The 12,357-nt window shown below is 40.4% G+C and overlaps 3 protein-coding genes across 4 annotated transcripts; 1 reads left to right on the forward strand and 2 right to left on the reverse strand.

Annotated features, from left to right (window-relative positions):
- Positions 1-136: 136 nt before the first annotated feature.
- On the forward strand, positions 137-2,716 carry LOC124997753 (protein pitchfork-like). Its single transcript, XM_047571726.1, has 5 exons — positions 137-391; positions 555-653; positions 1,658-1,791; positions 1,863-1,980; positions 2,616-2,716. The coding sequence occupies exons 1-5, from the start codon at positions 242-244 to the stop codon at positions 2,679-2,681; spliced, it is 567 nt and encodes a 188-aa protein (XP_047427682.1). The 5' UTR covers positions 137-241; the 3' UTR covers positions 2,682-2,716.
- A 100-nt stretch (positions 2,717-2,816) lies between these two features.
- taf8 (TAF8 RNA polymerase II, TATA box binding protein (TBP)-associated factor) lies at positions 2,817-8,484 on the reverse strand. Its single transcript, XM_047571714.1, has 8 exons — positions 8,310-8,484; positions 7,142-7,301; positions 5,510-5,608; positions 5,363-5,425; positions 4,999-5,123; positions 4,750-4,897; positions 4,532-4,674; positions 2,817-3,303 (listed from the first exon to the last, which is right to left on the reverse strand). The coding sequence occupies exons 1-8, from the start codon at positions 8,355-8,357 to the stop codon at positions 3,163-3,165; spliced, it is 927 nt and encodes a 308-aa protein (XP_047427670.1). The 5' UTR covers positions 8,358-8,484; the 3' UTR covers positions 2,817-3,162.
- Positions 8,485-9,375: 891 nt separating this feature from the next.
- g0s2 (G0/G1 switch 2) lies at positions 9,376-10,067 on the reverse strand. 2 transcript variants are annotated; one of them, XM_047600554.1, is made up of 2 exons: positions 9,956-10,067; positions 9,376-9,834 (listed from the first exon to the last, which is right to left on the reverse strand). In XM_047600554.1, exons 1-2 carry the CDS (start codon positions 10,062-10,064, stop codon positions 9,464-9,466), a joined length of 480 nt encoding a protein of 159 aa, XP_047456510.1. In that variant the 5' UTR covers positions 10,065-10,067; the 3' UTR covers positions 9,376-9,463. The 2 variants fall into 2 exon arrangements, with proteins under 2 accessions (XP_047456510.1, XP_047456519.1); XM_047600563.1 differs by having other exon boundaries at positions 9,376-9,837; positions 9,956-10,059.
- Positions 10,068-12,357: the final 2,290 nt, after the last annotated feature.

The raw sequence follows: 12,357 nt of genomic DNA on the forward strand, positions 1-12,357 counted from the left end.
TTTTATGCCAAATTTAAGAGGAAAGAGTGAACTTATCGCATTGTTAAGTAAATTTGCCGACTATTTTCTGACATTGAACTAATCACGCTCATCAGTTGACACGGCTAATGCGTCTCGGTTGCTATAGTAACGATGAATCAACACGGCAACTCTCGCGGTAGTTCTAGACGAAACCGACTGAGCAAACATTTCGTTCCCTTTCATTTTCCGTGACTTTATCACCTAGGAGGTTGCATCCAAAATGTCTGCGGTTCCTGTTCAGAGAGTATTCTTTGGCAGCTCTCAGGAGAGGAGACTGTTTCCTCTCCATTACGCACCGGACCGGCTGGGAAACCAAATGTCGCGACAGGAAGAGCCATGTCTCGGGCCTGGGTGCTATGACAACCACAAGGTTTGTGTTTTAGTACTAAGGTAGACCTAGATGGACTAGGTCATTCATGTTTTATGCGAAATAATTGTCTACAACGTTCCTGTGGTTCATAAACAAATAGTTTGGCGTGTTGTTGTCCTTCATTTCCAGTTATAAGACTCACATATTTCCATTCCCTTCGCAGTTTGGCACCATAGTTGATGACTTAGAGAAGACCCCTGGCAGTAAGAAAGGATATGGTCTCTCTGCAAGGACTGCTACACGCTTTCCAACCTTTAAAAAGGTACATGTTACATAATTACAACTTTGGAGATACCTGCTCCATCATTACTTGTATGTGAACATACATGTATCATGTATCATGAACATATATGTGACTGTACATTATGAGTTAAACCACAATGATTCTCTAAAATGATTTTAATTCTCATCTGTCATCCTTTCCCCACTAAGTTGCCCAGTGTGATTTGATTCTGGTTATTGATTCCTAACAAACTGTTATGGATATAATTACATGGTATGTGACATACGTGGATATACCCAGTATACACTGTATTATCATTATATATATACGAATTAACTCATACTGTCAGGTGCCATCATTTTGTGTAAAAGAACAAACGACACAACCAAAATCATTGTATTTCATATCACTCGTTACATTAGAAGTTTTAGAAGTCCTAATTTGCTGTTAAAGTATATGTCTATTTCAAATGTAGTGGAGAAAAATGTAGCTGGAAAATAGACTGGAGTCATAGAAAGTAGCGTAAACACACAGTAGAGTACCTGCAGTAGACTTATGTAAGTACTATTCTTGGGTACATACATAAATCCATTGTTGGGGTGAGGGATGAACCCATTTTCCCGGTTATATAATTATCAATATTATGACCACTGACAGTATTCTTCCTCTGTGCTCTTATTTATCCTAACAACAGTAACTTTATGAGCATGCTGTTTGTTGTGTTAGTTAATATTTTTTAATCTTTTTATTAATCTCTCATGTATCACACATTTCCTATGAAATATAAATGTATCTGTTTCTCTTATTTGTGTCTCTCTTCCCATCCTCTCATCCTCCATTTTTTCCCATCTCTATCCATAACCGTCTAAATACAGTTAATTATTCATGTACAACTCTTCTGTGTCTAAAGAAAATCCCACAATTTGGATTTCTTTTTCCAAGACAAATTCTTTTTTAACATATTATCAAATTGGAATGTGAAATAGTAACTGACCCTAAGATTTTTGGAGCTTGACTCATACATTCATTATCTCCATCATCAGGCCCAGACCCCTTCACCCCAGCAGTACCAGCAGGATCAACACACGTTCAAAATACCTGCACCCAGCAAAATACCGTTCAGCTCGACCACTCGGAGGTTCTTCAGCATTCCACACACAGCGGAGGGGAGTCCAGGGTGAGGCAAAGGCACACAGCTGACGTGCAACGGTGTTGAAATGAGCTGACAGATGTTATTCTGTGACACAGTCCCGGAACGTACGCTCACGACGCAGTGATAAACAAAAAAGTGAGCTGGCCAATGTGCTTCGGGAGCCCAGACTGGTCCAGACTGCCTCAACTGGAGAAGAAGTCACTGAGGGTGAAGGTGAGTGAAGGTAGTTCACATATTGAACGACAAAACAAAGTGAAAGACAGCTACTTTAAACTGACAACCAGTGGTACCAGAGATGTATAAAACATGGGTCTAGTAGTAATAATATCAGCATCAGACGGCATCTTAGTCTTGGTGTAAGTTCAGTAATATGAAAGAGTAGTTCAACATTTTGGGAAATGCAGCCATGTAGGTTTACATGAAGAGAGGAAACTTTCCATCAGAATCTCTAAACACATTCATTTAATTTATACAAACAACTAAAATGCAAAATCGATAAAATAGACTTTGTGTTGGTCTATTTTATGTCTTTGACAGCACAAAGTATACAGGACTTGTCTTGCATGTACTTCTATTACTACAGGTGGAACTAATAATTAAGTACAAGTGGCAATACCTCGATTTAAAAGTACTGATGTTACAAACATCATCATACCATTTTATCAACATTTATATCACAAAGTAGGCCCCAAACCCATTCAGATATCCTGAATATAATATTTAAGTCGTTAGGATTCATTTAGATAATTAAGATCTTTATTTCAGCTCATTTAAAATGTGTATTTGATTAGAAGTATGACTTGTCTGAATTCTACTGTCAATACTCTCGTCATTTATTTTTCCTTCAGCTAAGCAATGAGAAGGAGTTCATCAAGCAGAGGAACAGACTGGCCTACCTCAGTTTGTATTATTAAAGCTAGAGCTCATGGATGAATGACAGACGCCTTTACACTGGAGTATTTTTGTTCGACTCTTACTACTGACTAAAGTACAGCAAAAACTATTCAGATGCGTCTAACAAAAAGGGTTCAAAAGAAGAGCTGAATAAATGAGATTTTTAAAAAAGACACACTTTGTTTAATTCACAGAATAAATGGATGTCTGTATGTTCTGAATGTTACACAACAATGAAATTGAACTGAATTCAACGTTGGTAATAAATTGTGTCACACAAGTTCTGAACAAATTGAGTGCTCGCTAAAAAAAAAGGAAAGAAACAGTTACGTTCAACAGAAGTCGACGTCAACAGCAGTACTGTTCCTGTAGAGGAAAAACAGCCAGTCCCACAACACGCAACGGCAGGCCACCCCTCTGGGGAGTGAGCCACTGACTGGACTGCTGAAAGCTCCGACCACTGGGGCAAATGTGAGTCTGTTGATTCAGGTGCGTCCTGACTCATTTCTTCCTTCTAACTTTGGGTTTCTTGACCGGCCGGAGGTACGGGTTGTCGATCACATTGTCCTCGTTGACTTTGGCGGACGGGACGACGCCACTGGGAGGAAGCATGGAGTTCTCTTTGTCCGCTCCTGGGTCGTCCTGAAGTATAGAGACAGAGTTAGGTGATCATGTCTGTGAAGGTAGTCAGTCATCCAGGTCATGGGACATCTACAGATATTATTCCACTTGATTAAGGTTTCTTCAAGACACCACCACTCATTCGTGTGTCTTCTTCTGTTCAACTGAAGAACAACAACGACCAAATACTTCAACTTAACCTAAAATTGTCTTCTTCTAATTACATTGTCTCCTACTACTTCATCTAATACTAACTACTCCTACCTACCACGTCTTCATTCAACCACTATGGCGATTACTCCTTTTTCTACCACCTACTACTACCAATACTTAATACTAACTATATTCTTTACTACTACAACTTTACGGTTTCTACAACCACCTGCTTTCACCTACTACCACTACGAAGTACTGCTACCAGCTCTACCTACTACTTCTACTAACAATATATTCTCCTAGTACTAACTACCCCTAATACTAATTGCTAAGTACTGCCAAGTACTACTACTTCTTCTTCTACTATCACCAACACTATGTAATACTACTACTACTGCTGGTATTTCAACTATTTCTATTGAAGATTGAGTTTCTATTGAAATGTAACCAATCACGACAACAATGACAGTTCTTACTTGTCTTACAGAGGAAAATTGCCTCAATCAAGCCAATCCTATACCCATACGAACCAAGGATTTTAGCAAATGTCAGTTTGTGTACTCCTGTCCTAAAGACTGTCACAGGAACTGAGACGAAGCTTACATCTCTTATCTTATGCAGCTGTTGTAGCTAAACACTAGCTATGTGTGACCTGGAAATGCTGTTTTCCTGGTAATAAACAGATCAACCTTTCAGATGCAGTGGTTTTTGCTAGTGTGTTAGTCTGGTAAGAAGATGTACAAATATTAGTAATTCTGTGTAGTGGGCAACATGTCTCTTCTATTTCAGTAGAATTTCAAGAAACATTGTTCAGCTAAAATAATGCGACACAGTACAGTTTATATTGCTAAGTCTCCAAGTGTGTTTGAAATAAAATTGAAGTACTGGTGAGACACACTGCAGGAAACCATGATAAATTCCCAGCAAGTAATAAATCCAAACTACTTACAAAACAACTGATAAATCATGTCAAGGTTTTCTATTTGTGCAGTAGGTTTAATGGCTTCCTTTTATAATCTACAATCCTACTAAAGTGCCTCATCATAAACAGTGCAGAGACATCAGAAAGAAGATTCCAGCTGTGAAGACTTACAGCGATGATGTTCCCTGCTGTGTTCTCGCTGTCTGTTTGATCGTCCTGCTCTGAAGAGTCTGTCTCCTCCAGAGCCTGCAGTTCCAGCTCTGAAGGCAGGAGGGCGCTGAGGTATGGGATGGTGCTCGGCCGGGCTGCGATCACTGACCACAGAGTCACAGGGTTAATAACAAACACAGTATCATACAATCAATGAGAATACAGTCAGAATCACTCACATGGGAAGGCAGTGATGTCGTCTTTGAAGAGGCTCTGAGTCTCTCCGGTCTTGGCCATGAAGCGCGTGAGGGCTCGCTCCACATCTCTCCTCTGAGTCGCTGCCTTCTCTCTCACCACTTGGTAGTCTGACACGGGCTCTCTGAACGTCTGCAGGAAGGAACACACTTCACCGAGTTACTCTTTAAGTCGTATCAAAGGCTTAGACTTTAGTGTTCCCTCTACGAAGTGTCAGGAACGTTGAGACTCACGGGCGTCCTGATGTAAGTGTGAGGGTCAGGGAACTCTGGGAAGTGGCTGGGGATGTGAGCGGGATGCGTGCGTTTCTGCCCGGCTGACAGCGCTTTAGGAGTCACGGGTGCATTCGTCACTGGTGCTGAAATTCAAACGCATGCCACATGTGAAACCAGATGAGAAAATATAGTTCATCATTAACTGATGGTAGTTTCAGTTATCATGTTTACATCAGTTTAAAAAATCCAGACTAAAATTTTCAGCTTTACAAGCCATAATTAATCTTTTCTACACTATTCACATTTATTTACCATTTTGTACTTCTTTAATACTGTCTTTTACTGCAAGTTATCAACAGTGCAGAGTCGAATGCCTACTTACGTGCAGTTATGACCATCCTCTGTGATCTCTTGGCATATACAGGCAGGGTGTCCACATTGAAACCTTCATTGACACAGATTAAACCTATTCAGTTTTACCTTTCGTTATGAATGTGCAAGTCACATGTCGGTGTCCTCGAGGTCTTACCCATTTCAATGAGAGTGACCACTGTATCTGACAGGGTTGGGATGCTCCTCGCTGTGTGTTCACAATATGTTTTGGCGCATCGACCTATTTCAGTTATATCTAGAAAACAAGAGGAAAAACGTTTTAGAAGATAAGACCTGTTCATCAATCTCTAACAAATATGGTTTATCATTTCTTTAGTATCCGTACATAGGACAAGACAAGAAGCAGGAGGCACCAGCTCCGACACTTGTAACTGAGTCATCTGCTTAGTTGTGTAAAAATGATGAAACGCTTCCAACTGAAGGAAATGCAAATGACAAACATATAGAGCAACAATCCCGTACAAGTGCTCTTATTGTTGCACAATATATATATATAGCATACACCTCTTTTGTCTTAAATGGCAAATGGGACAACAAGTGGCCTGAGCAACAAATCCCAAAGCATTCTGGGTGCTGTGGGACTCTGAGTGATGGGGACTTAAGCTGCCTTCAATGGAACTCGTGAGCTTGTGTTTATGACTTGAGAAGTCATGTAACTAAACTGCCCGGTGTTCAAGTGCTAACATTAGCCCTAAGTCTTCAGAGGACGGCTGCTAGGCAACTGTTGGCAAGTTATAATGAAAGGATAAGGCCGCTGGGAATCTCAACATTTGCCACACACATTTTATAAAAACAGAAAAACACAGAAAAACTATAGGACTAAATTATAATATAACTCACCACTGACTAAAGAATATCAGAAAATATGCAACAACTTGTGAACCCTGAACTTAACTACAATTTGTTCCGAGGTTGTGAATATCACAAGACAGGCCCATTCATATGGTGTTGGCTCATAAACATGTCAAACAGCTCTATTTAAAGGCAGCATGACCCCTTTTCTATGGTCACAGCCCACCAGTTTCTAAAATAATCGCACCTTTTCATTTTAAATGTCCTATTTTTATGATGAGCATGACTGGTCTGTCCTTGTTAGCTGCACTCCGGGCTTAAGAAAACTTGATGAACGTAAAACATGTTTTTTCCCAGCGATGCCACAAAAGAACTCCAGACAAAAATATGATGTAAAAAACTGGCATCAGACAATGAAAGCTAACTACAAGTTACACTAACAATTCTTCCAGATTCACAGTAAAGGTTATTGCTGCTTTTAAATGAAAATACATGTAGGAAGTGATGCTTCAGCTGTTCTTCTCTCAGCAAATACATGCAGATACTAGTGAAACAGCTTTGAGTCGACTATTAAGCAGGTAAAAGTCCTGGTATCATTTACAAGTGTGCTTAAAGGAGCCCTCAGTACATGTGAAACATACAGACAGGAGGGTATAAAAAGTCAGAGCAGTTCAAATTCTTTGGAGAGAGTGAACTCAGATCATCATGTACCAGGAGGAAGGGGGTTCATGTAGATGAAACCCTGTCCAGTCATCTGTTCAGTTACCTTTGTTCCAGTACATATTGAAATGCTAGAGTTCTTTTGGATGTGCATTTAAAGTTCATCGTCATTGTATTAGTTGAACAAAAGTTGTATAAATCACTAAACACTAAGTGTACAAAAAAACTCTCCTTCATTCCTCTCACATAGGCAAAACCTACAAACGTTCTTAGTGAAATGTTGCACAGTGCAGAATAACAACAGATTCAGACGTACAGCTCTGCATCATCTCCGTGAGCGTCTCCACCGCCGCCTTCTCCGCACTCTCGAAGCCGCACTCGGTCAGCAGGGCACTGATAACAACCTGCAGGGTGCGGCGTCGGGCCAGGTAGTAGTTCTCTGAGGGACTGGAAGCTGCCTTACCACCACTGCCCCGCTGAGAAAACATGAAATAAAAGACTACGTGGGTGAGATCATAGAAACCACCAGGAAAGTAAACAGTCCTCGTCAGAAAACTTGGTTCATCACAGCAGGAAACAAACACACCACTGTAGAATGAAGCTTCCTGTTGTAGATGCATAAAACGACTGTGAGAAAAACGACACTGTTCCACTGTCTTATTTAGGCAACAGGCTTCAATTTTCATCACACACTGACTGCATGCTATTCACTGCTAAACAGGAATGTACCCCCAACTACATATTACTGAGATATATATGTCAGTCAGACCCTGTTTTCTCGAAATTCAATACAATTCTGTGGCTTTGGCTTTCAGATTATCTGTAATGAAGTCTTTCCACAATCCCATGTTGGATGTTAGGATGTTGTATCTAGAATCTAACCACCACTACTTAGGTGTAAACTTTGCTCTTTACTTCCAAACAACCTCTCATAACTCAACTGTGTTCGCTTTGTCTGAAGATTGTTGCTGATAATGTTATAATGTCAGTATGCACAGTGATATGTGTCAAACTCAATTCCCTGCATGGTGGGGATGTTGACTAATGGTTGACTGTCCTGACTGTCCCCGGGGTTGGTTCCTGACTTGAGCAGAGGATTTCCCTTGATGGCTATTTGTTAACGTAGACCGTGTTTGTTCATAACTGGAGCTTAGGCAAGGAACTGACCACATTTCACGATACATTCATGTATTATCGGTGATCATTAAAAAGGGATCACTTTTTACAGACACTGTAACGTTACATTTATTCGAACATTGAGGTGATCATTCATTAACCTTAAACGAGGATGTAGCTAAATTAAACTGACTATAGATGAAGTGCAAAAGATTTTCAGTGTTATAAATAGTGACCATTGGAAGGTATTAGCCCCCGTTAAGACATGTTACCACATGAGTACAGTCTGATCTGACTGACTGCTAGCTAAACACCCTGAACCCTGCGACCTGCTGCTCAAGACGGTGCCCATAAAAACCTGTCCTTACCCCGCCTGCGTTCAGTGCGCCACCCGAGGCTACTGCGGGATCCGCCATCCTCGGATTATTTCAACCCTACTCGTTGTATTAGTTTAAGAAACAAACAACTTTACTGGTACGAGACAGTGTAGCCGCCGTTAGTAAACATAATGCTAAATTGGGGCGTCATTTCCGGCAACAATGCGGAAGTTGCGGAGAGCCACGCAATGTTTACGTCCGCCCTCTAGTGTCCGCTTGTCATATGACACCTAATGTCCGATTTCCATTGCTGGAGGCAAAGGCTTTCAGTAGGAGCCTTTTATATCGTTAGCCTAATGGAATTATCGCTTAAGTTGTTTCTTGACTTACTGTTAAAATATCAAGAAAATACCAATGTGCTTGCACAAAAATGTGTTTTTTTTTTCTCGTTTTCCGAAAACGTTCAAATATGACAATTATGCTTTTTAGGCTTTAAGGAAAGGTAAAAAAAATATTGCACAAATGTGAACGTGCCGATTGTTTTACTATTATTTAAAAGCCCACATTTTTCAAATGGTAAATGTTTTATAGATTTGTGAGGATTACTATCGTTTCTGTGATTTATATGTCAAATTAATATCTTGGGTGGTTGTTTTTAAGACATAACAAATACATAGTATTTTTTGTTGTTGTTGCGTGCTGAACAACTGCTGATAAATCAATAAAACAATCAGCAGATTAACTGATAATGAAAATAATCATTAGTTGCAGCCTTTTTTAGTCAATACTTTTCTGCTAATGTCCAAATGATAACTGTATTTATGACACGTCTTTATAGATGTTTTGGGAGAACTTGGATCAGTGCTCATATTAAAATCATGGCTTAAGTCTGTTTCTAGCTGAAAAATAGGTTTATTCCAGTGCAACATGAACTAAATCGCACACATTTCATTTTTTTTAACACATCCGTCATATCACATCACATCCATTACTATGTGCTGCCCAGCAGCCAGACGTTACTGTAACCTGCAGTTTTCATCTCACTCTCTTTTTCTAGTCAACATGTGCAAACTGCGTATGTAACCAAATCTGAAACCAATGATCAATTACAAAGACACCAGTTCAACATGGTGATTTAATTTACCACCAGAACCATCAAAGTTGTAACAGCTATGTCCGTTCATATTCAGCAGCGTAGAGTTTCTTTAAGAAGCGTGTAAGCGGTAAGATGAGCTTCGTCGACCAGCAGTCATCAGTTGCTTGGCCTTTTCTTCATTCACTGCTGCCTCTTGCACATCCACGTCTTCAGTTTGAACCAGGGTGGAGCTGGACTCCAGTACCTGCTTCATCTTCTCCACTTCCATCTTCTCCACAATGATCTCTGCTGCTTCATCCTCAATGTACCCCATGGAGGGCAGGAAAATGCTTTCCACCAGTCCACCGACCGCCCCGAGCACTGCCAGGCCGGAGCCGAGCATGTAGATCTTCAGCATGCCGCGGGTGGGCTTCTGGTTCAGCATCTCCTTAGCAAATGGGATGATCTCGCTAAAGTTTTCCATATTGTGTAATTTTATGACTGCTGAAGCAAAAGGACAAATTGCACACAGATATTTTGTTAGATAAAATGATCCAAACACAAGATTTACTTTTGAAATAAAACACTGCTCTTGACACAGAAATATCATGCTCATACTCACTTTGGAGCCGGCACCCAAGACTTGACTTTTTGTCAATGTTTGTTCCAATTAGGCTGTTGCAGGCAGAGAGAAAAGAGCAGATCCTGCAATTTAAAGCCGAGCAAGTCATGTCAACTCCCACAATGAAGGACAATATGCATATTCATGAGGCTACTTGTGCTGCAATTGCTTTTTTGAGATTAGGGCTTGTTTGGGTAAAAGGGCAAGGAGTTCTAGGATGAGATGCTTGAAAAATATTCCCTGTACGTGATATTGTGCATGTGACATCACACGAGGTCTGTATGTGTAATGTGTTATGGAGCAGAAAGTCAACAACATTATTGTCTTGATAGTAACTGCATTGTCTTGATAGTATCTATCTATCTATCTATCTATCTATCTATCTATCTATCTATCTATCTATCTATCTATCTATCTATCTATCTATCTATCTATCTATCTATCTATCTATCTATCTATCTATCTAATATTAATATATAGTACAGTAATAATAATAATAATAATGTATTGTTAGTGGACAACATGGTTTGTGCTTTGTGGCTTGTTAACCTGCACATTGATCATCATCAGGAGAGCTTCATTAGCATCCAATCACAGTATGTGAGACTGTGGAAAGGCGTTCCCATTTATTGGTGGTCAGTGAGTTTTTTGACCACTGTACTGTTACACATGGGGTTCCCCTTATTGAACACAGAGAGATAAGCTACAGCTGCTGATAAGTTTCAGTAGAATCCCTCGAATCATGCAGTCGCAAGCTGCTCTGTCTCCTGCACTCCTGCACGCCGTCGGACCATGAGGCTAGCAGTGAAGCAGTGGGAGGCTGCTGGGGTCGGTGTGTACGTGTGTGCTCGTCCTTCTCTCAGGCTATTCGCCCTTTGACCCAGTTCCCCACAGCGAAAGGGAAAGGAGTGAAGTCAGGCTACTGAGTTTTGAAATGTGTCTGATCTTTGTCACAGAGACACATGTGTCATCAGCGAAAATGACAACTGCGCAACGTCACGAGACGTCTGCATGGTGGTTCAGCAGACGATGCATGGCAGGCACAATAACATTTAATCCAGTTTCATTTTCAGCCAGAGCGGCTGGTCTGTCCATTGACCCAGTCCTGACTAAAGGACTAAAAAAAAAGTCAAAAGAAAGAATAAAAAAAAGAAGACTAGGTTGCCACCTGGTATAACACTGATTCCCCAAACGTTTGCCTCGGGGTAAATTAAAATCCCTTTCACCTACTTAATGTTCATCTGCAGTTATTATCATTTTGAGTGTGCTGGCTTGCTGCTATCGCCCTTTAGATCTGTTTTGTTTAATTGTTAAAAGCCAAAAAGTTTACAATAGTCAGTGAAAGCGATAATTACACAACCTAACCGTATTATTTGGCGTATTTTCTAAATAAATAAATAAGTACAGACATTTGAAATATAAAATAAGTAACTATGAACCACTCTCTCATTGACTGCTCTCTTTGGCCACATTCAAGGTGAACCTCTCACCCCATTTGTCCTGTGTTGGAGCTCAGACCTTTCCTAAAACGCTGCCGGTAATATCGCTATAATTACTCAGTCAATAAAGTTCCTCTTTGAGCAACTCGGCCTGAATTCTGTGCGTTTGTGTTCACTCCTACTGGGAAAAGGTTGAGACTGTTTGGAGACCTTTGCCCCATATTTCTGGTTTCTTCTGCGTGAATGGACAGTCTGTCTCTTTACCGGACTTTACCAAGTCAACCATGCTGTGGTTGATGGGGGAGGCGGGGAGGGTTTGTGGTGTGTGTAGATGTGAAAACTCTTTCAACATAAGCTGCTACACAGATTTTCTTTCCAGAGTAATGTCTGAGGAAAAAACACATGCGATTTGACAAGAAAAAACGGAGGCATATCTTGTTAACACAGAAGGCAGGCAACTGTAAAAGCCCCTGGCCAGTAGGGGACCCCACAAGGCTGACAAACTTTAAACTAGCAATGGCAATGTGACTGTGAGACTTCCCTAAGTGGCCCTCACCTTACACAAATTTGCACATGCAGTCCTATTACATTTCATGTACATGACTCTTTAAGGGTGAAAGAAGGTATCCCTCTGGCAGTGAAAAAGAGGACAAGACAGTGGCAAATAATGATGCTACATAGATACTACATAGATAGCTGAGTGTGCTAGTTTAGCCTCAACGTCCGCTAGCATCATGTAATTTCGTTTCTTTCTTTTATCAGCTTTCACCAGTTGATTTATTAGCCAAGCTACAAAGCTGAAACACATGAATATCTTGGGTTCTGTCAGTTTTAGAGTTTTACCTGCCGTTTTATAGGACACTAGAGGAAGCACAGAAACTAATTTGAGCAATAATTTTCTGTAATGTTGGTTTAACATTGCCTGGAAACCAAATAGACTCTAAAATTCCCTCTGGTTTTTAT

This window comes from Mugil cephalus, chromosome 1 (assembly GCF_022458985.1).
Source record: "Mugil cephalus isolate CIBA_MC_2020 chromosome 1, CIBA_Mcephalus_1.1, whole genome shotgun sequence".
In the NCBI taxonomy this organism is placed as follows: domain Eukaryota; kingdom Metazoa; phylum Chordata; class Actinopteri; order Mugiliformes; family Mugilidae; genus Mugil; species Mugil cephalus.

What these genes read in the sequence shown, in the direction of transcription:
- LOC124997753 (XM_047571726.1), top strand. Translation starts at nt 242, where the DNA reads ATGTCTGCGGTTCCTGTTCAGAGAGTATTCTTTGGCAGCTCTCAGGAG. An exon ending in ACAGCGGAGGGGAGTCCAGG is followed by an intron (nt 1,792 to 1,862) that starts GTGAGGCAAAGG and finishes TCTGTGACACAG; the next exon opens with TCCCGGAACGTACGCTCACG. An exon ending in AGAAGTCACTGAGGGTGAAG is followed by an intron (nt 1,981 to 2,615) that starts GTGAGTGAAGGT and finishes TTTTTCCTTCAG; the next exon opens with CTAAGCAATGAGAAGGAGTT.
- taf8 (XM_047571714.1), bottom strand. Translation starts at nt 8,357, where the DNA reads ATGGCGGATCCCGCAGTAGCCTCGGGTGGCGCACTGAACGCAGGCGGG. An exon ending in GCGCACTGAACGCAGGCGGG is followed by an intron (nt 7,302 to 8,309) that starts GTAAGGACAGGT and finishes ATGTTTTCTCAG; the next exon opens with CGGGGCAGTGGTGGTAAGGC. An exon ending in CACGGAGATGATGCAGAGCT is followed by an intron (nt 5,609 to 7,141) that starts GTACGTCTGAAT and finishes CTTGTTTTCTAG; the next exon opens with ATATAACTGAAATAGGTCGA.
- g0s2 (XM_047600554.1), bottom strand. Translation starts at nt 10,064, where the DNA reads ATGACTTGCTCGGCTTTAAATTGCAGGATCTGCTCTTTTCTCTCTGCC. An exon ending in TCTTGGGTGCCGGCTCCAAA is followed by an intron (nt 9,835 to 9,955) that starts GTGAGTATGAGC and finishes TTGCTTCAGCAG; the next exon opens with TCATAAAATTACACAATATG.